The sequence below is a fragment of the Lactuca serriola genome, chromosome 6 (assembly GCF_051521515.1).
Source record: "Lactuca serriola cultivar US96UC23 chromosome 6, Lser_US96UC23_V15, whole genome shotgun sequence".
Classification (NCBI taxonomy): Eukaryota; Viridiplantae; Streptophyta; class Magnoliopsida; order Asterales; family Asteraceae; genus Lactuca; species Lactuca serriola.
The window spans coordinates 27689428-27703820 of NC_136413.1; the positions used below are offsets into that span (position 1 = coordinate 27689428).

General features: G+C 38.9%; 1 protein-coding gene and 1 non-coding gene across 2 annotated transcripts; one reads left to right on the forward strand and one right to left on the reverse strand.

Moving 5' to 3' along the window:
• Window positions 1–12058: 12058 nt before the first annotated feature.
• On the reverse strand, window positions 12059–12165 carry LOC145060860 (small nucleolar RNA R71). The gene has a single exon (XR_013687042.1). It is a non-coding gene; the product is annotated as a small nucleolar RNA R71 (small nucleolar RNA).
• Window positions 12166–13231: 1066 nt separating this feature from the next.
• LOC145059600 (uncharacterized) lies at window positions 13232–14188 on the forward strand. Its single transcript, XM_079007425.1, has one exon. It carries the CDS (start codon window positions 13232–13234, stop codon window positions 14186–14188), a length of 957 nt encoding a protein of 318 aa, XP_078863551.1.
• The last annotated feature ends 205 nt before the right edge of the window (window positions 14189–14393 follow it).

Sequence of the window (14393 nt, forward strand, 5' to 3'; positions counted from 1 at the left end):
GAGGTCCAGTTCCTTGGACATCTCGTTAACCAGGAGGGGATTTTGGTCGATCCGGCCAAAATCAACGTAGTCATGCAGTAGGAAGTGTCGAGATCTCCTTCATACATCATGAGTTTTCTGGGATTAGCAGGGTACTATCGGAGATTTATACGGGATTTCTTCAAGATTGCAGTACCCCTAACTCGTCTGATGAGGAAGGGGTTAGATTTCTAGTGGGGCCCTGTGCAGTAGAGGACGTTTGAGACCCACCATCAGTGGTCATGCGAGACTCCAGTTTTGACACTCCCAGAGGGAGTTGAGGATTTTGTGGTGTTCTGTGATGCATCCATCACAGGACTGGGGTCCGTCCTCATGCAAAGAGGACGAGTGATAGCCTACGCATCGCGGAAGCTGAAGCCGCATGAGACGAGATACCCTACGCACGATCTAGAGCTGGGAGCGGTGGTGTTCGCTCTCCAGATATGGAGACATTATCTATATGGGGTCTGTTGTACCATATACACGGATCACAAGAGCTTGATAGACATCATGGATCAGCTGAACCTGAAAATGAGGCAACGCAGGTGGTTGGATGTAGTAAAGGACTACGATTGCGAGATCCTTTACCACGCCGGTAAAGCGAATGTGGTGGTGGATGGCTTGATTTGCAAGTCAGATGGGTCTTCCACCCCAATGATATGTATGAGGATAGCGGTGGATTCTCCGCTTGTGAGTTTGATGAGAGATGCTCAGGTTGAGAGCATATGACCTGAGAACTGGAAGTTGGAGAGGATCAGGGGTGAGAACACCCAGTTTATGCAGGATAGACGGGGATTATTCACCCGATGCAGTCGGGTTTGGGTTTCGATGTCTGGTGGGGTCGGGCAGACAGTCATGGAGGAGGCTCATAAGTCTCACTTCTCTATTCACATGGGGGCCACCAAGATGTAACGAGACCTGAGTTTGAGTTATTGGTGGCCATGTATGAAGTGAGAATTCGCTTGGTATGTCGACAGGTTCTTGACATGTAAGATGGCCAAGGTCGAGCATCAGAGGTCGCATGGTATACTGCAGCCTCTAGAGATTCCCATGTGGAAATGGGAACAGATCATGATGGATTCCATTACCAAGTTGTCGCGGACGGCGAAAGGGTTTGATGCTATATGGGTCATCGAGGATCGATTGACAAAGAGTGTCCATTTCTTGGCTTTTCGGGAGAGTTTGTTGGCCGATAAGTTGGCCAACATGTATGTTCACAAGATCGTCGCTCACCATGGGGTTTCATTCTCCATTTTTTCTGACCGGGATGTTAGATTTACCACCCGTTTCTGGCGGAAGTTCCACGAGGAACTGGGCACGCGGACCAACAGTCAGAGTAAGCGGACCATTCAGACCCTTGAGGATATGTTGAGGGCGTGCGTTATTGACTTCGGTGGGAGCTAGGATTCCACCCTGCCCTTTACATAGTTCGCCTGTAACAACATCTATCATTCCAGCATTGGTGCCCCACCTTTCGAGTTGTTATATGGGCGGAGATGTCGCACCCTGGTTTGTTGGGGGTGAGGTTGGACACAAGGTGATGGGACGGATGGAGGTAGTCTTGCAGACTACCAAGAAGATTCAGCAAACTAGGCAATGACTGCAGACCGCTCAGAGTCGACAAAAGAGTTACATCGACAGACGCCGATCTGAGTTAGAGTTCCAGGTGGGTGATATGGTACTCCTGAAGGTCTCACCCTGGAAGGGTGTGATCCGCTTCAGGAATAGGGGAAAATTGGGTCCCCGCTACATTAGACCATTCAGGATTGTTGTTAGGGTTGGCAAGGTGGCATACATGCTAGAGATACCATAGGAACTTAGTCGGATTCATAGCACTTTCCATGTTTCGAAATTATGAAAGTGCATTATGGATCAGGAGGCAGTGGTGTTGTTGGATGATATACAGGTTGATGAGCGCCTGAATTATGTGGAGAGGCCGGTGGCCATACTATAGAAAAGAAGAAGGTTCAACGGAACAAGGATATACCTTTGGTGAAGGTATAGTGGGAGCATCGGAGGGGATCCGAGTGGATGTGGGAGCCCGAGTCTGAGATGCGGGAGCATTACACAGATCTATTTGTCGCAACAGACTTCAAGGACAACGTCTTAGTCAAGTGGGGGAGAATTGTAACATCTCGAGATTTGGCAGGTATTCATGAACCCTCTTCTATCATTATCTATTCATTTATAGTCCTTGGGGTTGGAAATGAAGAGCCAAGATAAGTTTAAGGGCCAAGTTTGCAAATTTGGGCCAAGAGGAGTACATTGCGCGTACATAAGAGTACGCTAAGTGTACTAGGGTCCGCCTTAGTACGTTGGCTGTACACTTGTGTACGTTGGGCATACTAATGTCAGGGTGAAACCCTAATATTTAGGGTTTGCGGCCTATATAAGCAACACTATGAGCATCAAAACCTCCACCTCATCTTCCACAGATTACATTTGTCCTCCCCAAACCCCTAGCCTTTCCTTTGTGAGTTTAAGCTTATTTGGTGTGTTCTTGATTTCTTTAAGAGGAAGGTATTGCATCAAATAGTTGGAAAAGAAGATCAAGCTTGTAGATATGAAGTTAGCTTGTGCTCAAGAAGCTCCAGAAGGTATAAAGTTCCAAACTTTATGTATATATTCATAGATCTCACCATTTTACTTTAGTAGAAGCATTTCTTGTCCCAAAAACCATAAGGTGGTGTATGATGCGATTTGGACGAAAAAGGCCGTCCTTCTAGACTCTTGAGGGGACTTTAAGTGATAAAAATGTGGTCCCATTAGCTGTATGTGTCCCATGCATGGAGAAATAAGGTCTTAATGGATTAAGACCAAGCATTAAGAACTTTGTGGACGTCCAAAGTGATAAAGTTCATGACTTTATGGATCCTAGGCATGTTAGGTCTTTGGATATGAAGTTTGGGCTTAAGTGCTTAAGTCATTAAGAACTTAATAGGGTTTTGGCAAACTGTAGAGTACGCTCAGTGTAAATCTAGTACGCCCAACGTACTGGGTCAACCACCTGATGGTGGTCAATGACTGGACGAGTACGCCCCGCGTACGTCCTTTGTTGGGCCTTTGACAAATGGACTTTGGATTTTGGGCTGTTGATTGGCTAATTGGAATTGGGACTTTGCTGGACTTGGTAAATAAGGTATTTTGGGCCAGGTAGTGATAGTAGGTCATGGGGTTAGGCCCAATTAGGAGGTTGGGCCTAATTTAGTAAATTAGGCCAATAATGGGCTTTATATATGGGATTTCAAGTCAAGGACTGGGTAATTGGGCCTTGGCGCAATAAAGAGAATGGACTTAATGAATAGTGTGGACTTTTAGTTAAGAAGGTTATTTTGGGTATTAACTTAGTATTTATTGTGTAATAGTTTGGGATTCCCGGTGAGACAACAGTCAGAGATTTATGGTATTTCAACACTACTTGTAAGGTGAGTTATCCTCACTATATTAACAGGGTCTAAGGAACCAAGGCCTCCCCTTTATGGATTTGTAACTGGTTTATGGCATGATATGTTATTTATTACATCCTGGTAGTTAGGATGGTGATATGCTTAGGCTTGGTGACTTGGTTAGGTCGGTGTCCCGATTATAGGATGATGCTATGTTAGTGACCGGTTAGGTATGTATCCTGGTTATTAGGGAGTTTCTATGATTAGTGATCTATTAGATCGGTTAGACTGTTATATGATATGAGCTAGCGCATGATATTTACATGCACATGTTTGTTTGGTTGGGGATGGGTTAAGGCGGTCCTGCTTTGTGTTGTAGGACAACATACCTTGCGAGCGGTCTAGATAGGTTGTAGGTCATGGGTTTTATACAAACAATCCTATGTGTACATGCAACCCTAGCATTGGATCTAGGTTTTCAGTATTAGATACACAACATTATGAACACATAATAAAACCCTAATCATGATTGCTATTTTCGAAATTAACCAAGAAGGTTAGATTACATACCTCTTGTTGTTATATTGTAATAACAACTTAAATCTTCAAACCTAAAGTCTTGAAAGCAAGCACCACAAGTGTAGTGCCTCTAATGGCTCACAAACACCAAGAGCAAATGGAGAAGGTATAAAGAGAAAGGAGAGGTATAAGAATTCGTCCTTAGATGCTCTAGGGATCAAGTGCACGAATTCCTAAGGCCTTAGGGGTCTTTATATAGGGTTGGGATTAGGGTTTCAGTCCTTATCCTTATCCAGTTACTTGCCCACTAAGCAACCACAAGATAAGCCTTGAAAACCCTTATCTCTTGGACCTTGGACGATTTCAAGGATCTCCTTATCCTTGAATTCATCCATCCTTTAACAAGGATAACCATTGCCCTATTTTGCAACTATCACATAATTACAATTCAGCCCCTCTAGTTTAATTAATTACATTTGATCAAAAAATTAATTCTTAATTAATTATTGACCAATATTAATTAAACAAATATGATTTGTCCTTTAATATATTATTCTTATAACATATTAATAAATCATAATAACCTCTCTCTTTATTTATTTCTCCAATCAAGTTGCTTTGGTGAAGGCAACCCAAAAGGACCATGCACCATCGGGTCAAGTACATACCAAAATAGTTATGGACTTAGACACTAATCCAACAGTCTCCCACTTGGATAAGTCTAATAACTATTATGCGTATGACTTCAGATCCTGATCTGCAATCGTAGCTTTCCAAAACCGCTGTCAACTCTGGTCCTATCAGATACGCGTGTCCTTAAGATAAGGGATCATATATTCCTCCATTCTAGATATCATATGAGATATGATTTTAAATCATTCTCTTTGTACTATATCTCGATTCCCGATTTATGACGACTGACTAATTGAACAAATCAAATTAGCCCTAGCCCGGCCGAGCATTTACGTTTTTCATCACTAAACCATCGAGGGGCCCAAAGATATCGCTTTTATCCTTCTTTGGATAAAAGGAACGGATAAACTTTGATATAATGCTCGCTTGCACTCACTCACCGAATCACACACAATAATATGTTTTATAACACCAAGTTACTAGTGCGTTTACATATTATCAATGTGCAACCGATTCGCAAGATACAACTCACACATCTCGGTTTCAAGAATATAAGATGTTATCGTCTCACCAATCACTCGTGATACAATCCATGGAGTGATCCAAGTGAGCGTGGGTTTAATCCAATGCTCAAATCATATTCATAAGCACTCATGAACGTTGCAGCAAACATTTGCTTATGTCTAATACTCTTTCAGACAATCCACACACCAATTCACGAGAGTCTTCATTCATATCTACTTCCAACATATGAACGACTATGGCCCGTTCGAATAATTCGATTATTCTTAATAAACTCAATTATTCTGGAAGTCAAAACATGCAAATGTGAAACACAAGAATAATACTAATCCCATATGGCCTCAATCCTTTGAGCATAAATAAAACACCTTTCATTTATCACCATATCGATTACTCATTATTTGTCGTTTCGGGTAATCAACTTCTTACTTGAATTATTACACTTGTCCTATGCTCCTAGCATGCACACAATGTTTACCTATGGTTGTTACTTTGTGAGATAGATCACATTGAACACATTTCCAATCATTCTCATTTCACAGCTCCAAATCCTTTTCATAAGTGAAAGAATATCAAATTCTTGCTACTTATAGAATATGCTAGATTCTAACATTTTATGCAATGATCCTTTTGTGATTTCACTGCACCAAAGTCACAAAGACTATTGCCAATGATATTACAAAGTCCTCTATCAGAGATTGTTACAAGACAATTCCTTAGATATGATGTCTCTCACTCAAAGTACATTCCTTTGAACATACTTTTGCATAAAAGTTTCTAATTTAGTCATAGATTATCGATATTCAATTCCCAATGTGGATACATTTCCATATTTTCCATATGACAACTTATTCTTAATAGAATCTTATCGATTCATAATAATGTCGACATGGTCCATCCAATATGAAACATTTCCACAATTTCCATATGACAACTCATTCTTATTAGAATCTTTTATATTCATAATAATGTCGATATGGTCCATTCAATACCATGCTTCCAACTACTCACAAGCAACCAATCCTCATCGAACTTTGGATTGTCCTTTGATAGTTGTTTAATTATTTTAGTCTAAACCGATTCTAGTCCTTTTTCCCTCTAAATGCACTAGACATTTGGAAAATTTTAGAATGGTCAAACATTAAAGCATTTGCAATCGATCCTATACTCGAAGCGTATGGGACACGACGCATAATGTTTTATTTGCTATGTTCTCAAAATTCGAATTGTGAAGAGGAATGCCATAATCATAATCGAAATTTTAAGAACATGTACCCTTGACTAAATTTATTAACATTTCTCAACCTAAACCTTTAGATTTGAAATGAAGCATAATATTCTCTCCCTTAATTATAGCAAAACAACTATTCCATCCTTGCAACTTTGCAAAGAATGACTCTTGTTTTCTATAATTAATATTGCCAACTTGCAATACTTTCCCTAATAATCATACAATCATAACATTTATGCTCCCACTATCATGATGATTATTATAAAACATAACACTTATGCTCCCACTAGCTTCGACATGTATTCATAAACATCTTAACTTTCAGAAAACAATACTTATTGAATTTCTTAAGTTCATGTTTCTAATACTTAGTGCTTTGATAATCCTTTATCAAGGCTTCTTGAACTTATACACCTTTGCCTTCGATAGTTCATATGTGTGTCTAAACAATTAATACTAATTGACAAACCTCACAATTCAAATTATGGAAAGGGATACCGTAACCATGATTGAATTCGAGAATGCAATTTTACAATTACCGTCTTCTTAAAATCTTTCTTAGTGAAAGCATTTCCTCACAATCATTTTCATGAAGGAGGAAATCTTATGACACTTAGATTTAAACGGTGTATGTGTTCCTATCCATGAGAATTTGTTAAAACCAAGGTTTACGACAAATTCAAACTTATATGGATCGAACTTTCTTAATCTTGATTTCTTGCCTTATGGTAGCACAGCTGCCCACCACGTCTTCCAAGTAGTTAAGCAGCTCACCTATCAATGTACCTTTCATTGATTATGGTGCTTTGCCTTTTATGCGTTCAAAATGAGAACTCATAGAACTCACATGCATAATTAACTCGATTGGATTGGCACAGAAACAAAATAATGTCATCACGATAGGTTGTAAACCTCAACTCGTGTGCTAGTGATGATCGATAAGGTTTATTTGATTTGTTCTTGAAACCTTTCAAGACCATTAAGACTCCCACTAACTCCTTGACATATAAGATTCTCTTGTCAATAACCATTTCTTGACAAATATTCAAGAGTTAGTGTAGTTTTTATCAAAACACTTCATAAATTGGTCCTAGTTGGTCTTTGTCTTATTCAAGACATCACAACTTTCCACATTTGATGAATGTTATAAACCTTTAATACTTTTCACTCATTGTCACAATCTTAACTTTAAGACTTGTTATTTGAACGGAGTATGATTGACTTCTTGATTTAACCATTTCTTCAATTCTTGATTCCTCTTCTTAGACATACAATTGTACTAAGACTCATTTAGAGGATCAATTGAGATATGGTTCTTAATCATTAAGACCTATCATAAAGCATCAAAGGCACTCTCCCATCTTCTTAGAATGGAGAAACTTTTATCTTTCTGCCTACTTGATTCTTCTTATTCGTTCTGCTATTGATCTAAACCCTTTAATCAATTCAGAATTACACTTAATCTTGTAAGTATAATCATATTTACTAAACCTTTAGTAAATCTTGACGAATATCTTTGTTACTCTTATGGTGGACTTGATCAACACGCAACTTTGTGTATTCGATCTCCAAGTCCTTCACTTGACACTTTATCAATGAATTAGTCTAATTTTCCAAATATGAAATTTCTCATTCATCGTGCAACCAAGTTGCATGATTCCAAATTTCTGTCCAATTGAAACTTGGGCGATGAGAAACTCTCCCTATTTGGTAAATTCTCGACTTTTCCATAAACACCATAAATAAGAATCATATCCATTCGTTATAGAAATATGAAAACATCAATTTTCATAACGATTTCATTGCAAGGAAATAAAATAAATAAATAAGTCAAACAAAATTTATTTTATTTATAAAAGCAGCGGAAAACATTTGTCCTTAGATTCATCTTGCTCTCTCATCAAGGGTCTTTATATAGGGTTGGGATTAGGGTTTCAGTCCTTATCCTTATCCAGTTACTTGCCCACCAAGCAACCACAAGATAAGCCTTGAAAACCCTTATCTCTTGGACCTTGGACGATTTCAAGGATCTCCTTATCCTTGAATTCGTCCATCCTTTAACAAGGATAACCATTGCCCTATTTTGCAACTATCACATAATTACAATTCAGCCCCTCTAGTTTAATTAATTACATTTGATCACAAAATTAATTCTTAATTAATTATTGACCAATATTAATTAAACAAATATGATTTCTCCTTTAATATATTATTCTTATAACATATTAATAAATCATAATAACCTCTCTCTTTATTTATTTCTCCAATCAAGTTGCTTTGGTGAAGGCAACCCAAAAGGACCATGCACCATCGGGTCAAATACATACCAAAATAGTTATGGACTTAGACACTAATCCAACAGTAGGCTCTACGAGGCGGTCCAGTTATGCCTAAGGCTCGGGAGCGGTCCATATAGGCTGTAGGTCCTGCGAGGCGATCCAGTCAGCTGAAGGCTCATTATGCATGTTGTTCTGTATTTGTTGTTATGATATGATTATGGTTATATGAGGTTGGTATTTTGAGGGAACTCATTAAGCTTTCGAGCTTATAGATTTGGTTTATTGTTTCAGGTACATCAGGGGATCGCGGCAAGGCGAAGGCGTGATCGTATAACTCCTCAAGTTTTATTTATGTTTCTAGGAAAACTCTGATATTAGACTATTTTGAAAACAAATTTGTAATAACTACTATTTTAAATGTTTTGATAAAGTTTTAAATTGGCTTGAATTTTATGGGTGTTACACTCCTACTGCCCCCTTGGCCTATGAGTTCTCTCTCGCGAAAGACTCTTGTCCTCTCAATGAAGACAACATTGTCACTCGGTCTATAGAAGAGATATCCAAAGGATTTATGTGGGTAGCTGATGAAAATACACCTCTCACTACGAGGTTCGATCTTGTCATGAGTCTCGCGTCTCACGAAAGCCTCGCAACCACAAACCTTGATCTGTGCTAACGAGGGAACCTTCCATGTCCACATCTTGTGAGGTGTTTTGGCAACCTTCTTAGTTGGGACTAGATTAAGGATATAGGAGACAGTCTCTAAGGCATACCCCCAGAATGAGATAGGTAACGAAGCTCGACTCATCATGGAACGAACCATGTCCAACAAGGTTCGTTTGCGCCTCTCAGCCACACCATTAAGTTGTGGTGTCCTAGGTGGCGTCAACTGTGAAACAATCCCACATTCCTTAAGATAGTCTTCGAACTCAATACTAAGATACTCACCACCCGATCGGATCGAAGCATCTTTATCTTCCTGCCCAACTGATTCTCCACTTCTTGTTTAAACTCTTTGAACTTTTCAAAGGTTTTTGACTTATGTTTGATTAATTAGATATAGCCATATCTGCTGTAATCATCAATAAAAGTCACATAGACGCGGTTAGTGATATGTGCATAGTTAGCCATATATTTAGTATAGATTTTTATTCATTTTTAGCTAATTATGTGCATAATATGGACAAAGGTACTTAATAATGTATAAATTGTTTTTTCAGTCCAGAAGACATGCTTAGAAGAAAAAAGGAATAAAGAGAGGCAATTAGAAACCAAAGAATGAAGAAAAAGAAGATATTTGGATCTACTCGGCGAATCCACGAAGCTACTCAGTGAGTACCTGAGAATATTCGTGAAGAAAAGTCAAGAGTCCTTGATAAACACGTATTTTCCACATCTACTCGGCGAGTTGGGGACCTACTCGCCGAGTTGACCCTATTTTGTGATAAGTATAAATATGGAGCCTTATTCCGAATTGGGGAACTTTTCTGGCTTTTTGGGAGATACACCTGCGATTGAAGAACCCTTTGGAGACCTGAAGAATCCTAATCTTTGATCTTTTGAAGACTCAAGGCGAATTAGGTTATATTTTCCACTTAATCTTAGGATTTAATCATTTCTAGCTTAGTTAAATTCGTTTTTGAGCTTCTTTCAACTGTAATCATGAGCTAAATTCGTGTTGTTTCTGTTTAGGAAAAACCAAGTTACTCCTATGGTTTGATTATTACTTTTATTGATTGTTTATTGGTGATTTTATTAAATTAAGTTTGTTAAAGAACCTTATGCATTAACTATAACTATTTTTTGTTAATTGGAAGATAATTAAGCTGCATGAATATCTCTTAGTTGTTAACCTCATATGTTTATGTGAACACTTCATCATATGTCTAGGATTAATGAACATGAAACTAGGATTAATTAGAGAATAGGTAAATTAATGTGTGAGCTTGTTTGTGAAACCAACAAACAAGAGGTTAGTTAAGTCACCAACTTGATTAACCAATTACAAATCTTATTTAATCCAAATAAATGAACTAGGGAGTTAATTAGTTTAAACAATTGGCCACTGCTTGAATTGATTAATTTTCTAAGGGTTAGTAATAGTGAACATGAATCTAACCACTATAGTTGGTAACCAATAACAATTAATTATCATCTTATTATACAAATAACCGTAGGAGTGAATTGGTTGGACCTAAACATAAACTTTCTATCAAATTTGGTGAATTTTTACTTGTTTTTAGTTGTTTAGTTAATCACTTGTTAGGTGGTGTGTTTAAGTTTCTAGTCTTGTAAAACTAGAGAAAAACCCTTAATTTAATTACTTGTTTAGTTAAAATTAGTTATTAGTTTAATTTTCGTTCCCTGAGTTTGACACCCTACTTATCCAACTATACCACTAAAAGACAGGTTCACTGCCATTGTGTGCTAAATTTATAATTTAAAAGTAGGAATAAAACCAGTGCATTTCACACACATCAAGTTGTTGGCGCCGTTGCCGGGGAACGGTTCAAAAATTAAATCTAATTCCTAATTTAATCGATCCTTTGTGTGAGTTTTTCTTGCACGAAGTTAATTTTTTTTAGTAATTCAGTAAGTAAGTTAGGTTTTAGAATTTATTAGTTTTTTAGAAGTTTTTATTTAGTTTTTAATTGTGTTTAGTTGAGACAGGCTACTCGTCGAGTGCACTCGCACCTACTCGGCGAGTACCCTGTTGTTTGGCAATTAATTTTTATTTAGTTCAGTTTCATTTTTTTGTTCTTTTTATGCGTTTTTCTTGTTTATTTGCAGGATTTTCATGACCAGAGGATCCAACACTCCACTAGTACCCCCTTTTGAAGACCCAGAATCCATATTGAGAAAGAACAAAGGCAAAGACGTTGAAAGCTTGAATACACCTAAGAAGTCGCCTTTGTCTAGCTTGAAGACTGTTTTTGGAAAGAAGCAGGGCAGAAAATCAGGAGCATACATCGCCTCTTTAGCAAGCGAAGACTTGATTAAAGAAGACACCGAGTACGAAACTGAAGAAGAAAAAGAACCTACATACAGGCACGACTCCGATTCCAGCGACGATTTAGCTATTACCATGGCTAACATCGATGAAGTTCCCATGGGGGAATGGAAGAAAAGGATACGCGATGACACTGGCCCGGGACTTGTGCAACCCGCAATTCCTGCAACTACCACTATTGAGCTAAAGGGTCACATTCTTGCTCTACTCAAGGAGATCCCCTTCTATGGAAAAGACCACGAAGATGCTTACAAACACTTGGATGAAGTCAATGATGTAGCTGATTATTTTCATGTTCCAAACGTGCCTCACGAAACTCAGCTACTTCGCATGCTTCCGGTTACATTGAAGGGTGCTGCAAAGGATTGGCTCAAGTCACTTCCCCCCCGGATCCATCACTACATGGGCCAAGATGAAATAAGAGTTTATGAATCAATTCCGCCCACCCTCCAAGATATCTAAGTTAAAGAAATCCATAGCCAACTTTGAACAACAAGATGGAGAGTCCCTTTATGAAGCTTGGGAGACGTATATGAGTTTACTAAGGAATTGCCCACATCATGACCTTAATAGTCAACAATAGGTATCCATTTTCTATGATGAAGTGAATGTTACAACAAGGCAATTACTTGAATCGCAAGGTCCACTCATGAAGAAAGCACCCCCGGTGATAAAGCAACTAATTGAAGAATTCTATAAGCATTCTAGAGAATACCACAATCCAAGGAATGATGTGACTAGGGGATCAGCTTATGCAGCTTCAGAAGATTTGTCAGTAGTTATGGCTATGTTGAAAACCATGGATAGGAGGATGGATAAAACGGATCAAATGATACATGCTATTCGGGTGGGTTGTGAGAACTGCAATGGGCCTCATCTTACTAGAGATTGTGTCTTAGATGAGAATGACAATAAGAAGGTGCAAGTGTGCTACTCAAGTGGTGACCGATATGATGAAGATTGGCAGAAACCCAAGAAGGAGTGGCTTCCTTATGAGGATTACAAGAGGGATAAGGAGGATAAGTTTAAACAAAAAGGAACATGTTTTTACCAAAAGGAGGAGCCGACACAAGAAAGGAAACCAAGTTTGGAGGAGATGCTTACCAAGTCTGTAGCTGCTTCAGAAAAGAGACACAATGACCATGATACTACAATACAAGAGACAAGAACAATGCTTAGGAATCAGCAAGCATCTATCCACAACATAGAGACACAGCTGGGGCAACTTGCTCAACAAATTACTCAAAGATCACCGGGAGAACTTCCTTGTAAAACAGAAAACAACCCACGAGGCGAACATATAAATATTGTGACAACTAGAAGTGGGAAGATAATTACCCCTCTGGCACCTATTCAGAATGAAGAGCCCAAGTAGTCACAAAAGGAGGCTATAAAAAAAATGAGCCAAAATAAAAATCTGCATGACACAGACCCTACTCGCCGAGTCCATGATATGGACTCGACGAGTCCAGTACCTAATATGAAAAATCAGACTCCAGCAAAACCATTTCAGCCTCCAATGCCATATCCAACCCGAGCTAAGTAAGAAAAGAAGGAAGAAGACTACCAGAAGTTCCTAGATCGTATAAAAGCTCTTCAAATCAACATACCATTCATAGAAGCGGTTGCCCAAATGCCAAAATACGCCAAGTTTCTCAAAGAGCTTCTAAATAATAGAAGGAAGATGGAGGAAGTGAAGGAAGTAGTTCCTAATGAGAATTGCTCAGCAACCATGTTAAACAAGCTACCGAAGAAGAAGGGTGACCCGGGAAGCTTAACTTTGCCTTGCCAATTTGGGAATTTGGCCACCATTCCTGCTTTGGCTGATTCGGGAGCAAGTGTGAATCTCATGCCTTATTCATTTTTCAAGAAATTAGATCTCCCGGAACCAAGGCCAATTCGAATAGCAATACACTTAGCAAATAAAACAGTCACATTTCCAAGAGGAATATGTGAAGATCTATTGGTGAAGGTAGATAAATTCGTGTTTCCCGCGGATTTTATAATTCTAGACATGGAAGCGGATCCTCAAGTCCCGATCATCCTTGGAAGACCTTTCCTTAACATGGAAAGTGCTATAGTGGACATGAGAGACTCAAAACTTACTCTACGGGTGGGGGATGATTCAGTCACTTTCGGGGTTGATCAAGCTATGAAGCATGCAAGGAATAGGGATGACACGGCGTTTTCAATTGACATGTTGGATGAATTGATGGAGGAATGGGATAATGAAGATCCTAACAAGTCCACCATCATCTTTGATGAAGAACTTGATGCTAAAAAAGACCTACTGGAAATTGAGAGACTGCTGGAAGAAGCTGATTATGAGGAATTAATGAAGAACTCTGAGCACACTACTCATCGAGTAGACTCGATCTACTCGCCGAGTCCAATTGAAGAAACCCGAGAAGTCGTGAATTCTGCAGAGGACTCGCCGAGTCCCTTACCTGTACTTGGCGAGTATAACATGCAGAATGCAAAAACAAAGCTCAAAGCACTACCAGATCACTTGGAGTATGCCTTCCTTGAAGATGGTCATCGAAAACCAGTTATAATAGCTTCTGATCTCTCCAAATCTAAAAAAGAATAATTAGTTCAAGTCTTGAAGAAGCGAAAGCGGGCCATTGCATGGAGCATTACCGATATCAAGGGAATAAGCCCCTCTTACTGTTCTCACAAGATTAACCTGGAGGAAGGAGCAAAGTCGGTTGTGCAACACCAAAGAAGATTGAACCCAAACATGCAAGAAGTGGTCAAGAAGGAAGTAGTCAAGCTCTTAGATGCAAGGATCATTT

What these genes read in the sequence shown, in the direction of transcription:
- LOC145059600 (XM_079007425.1), top strand. Translation starts at nt 13,232, where the DNA reads ATGCCAAAATACGCCAAGTTTCTCAAAGAGCTTCTAAATAATAGAAGG.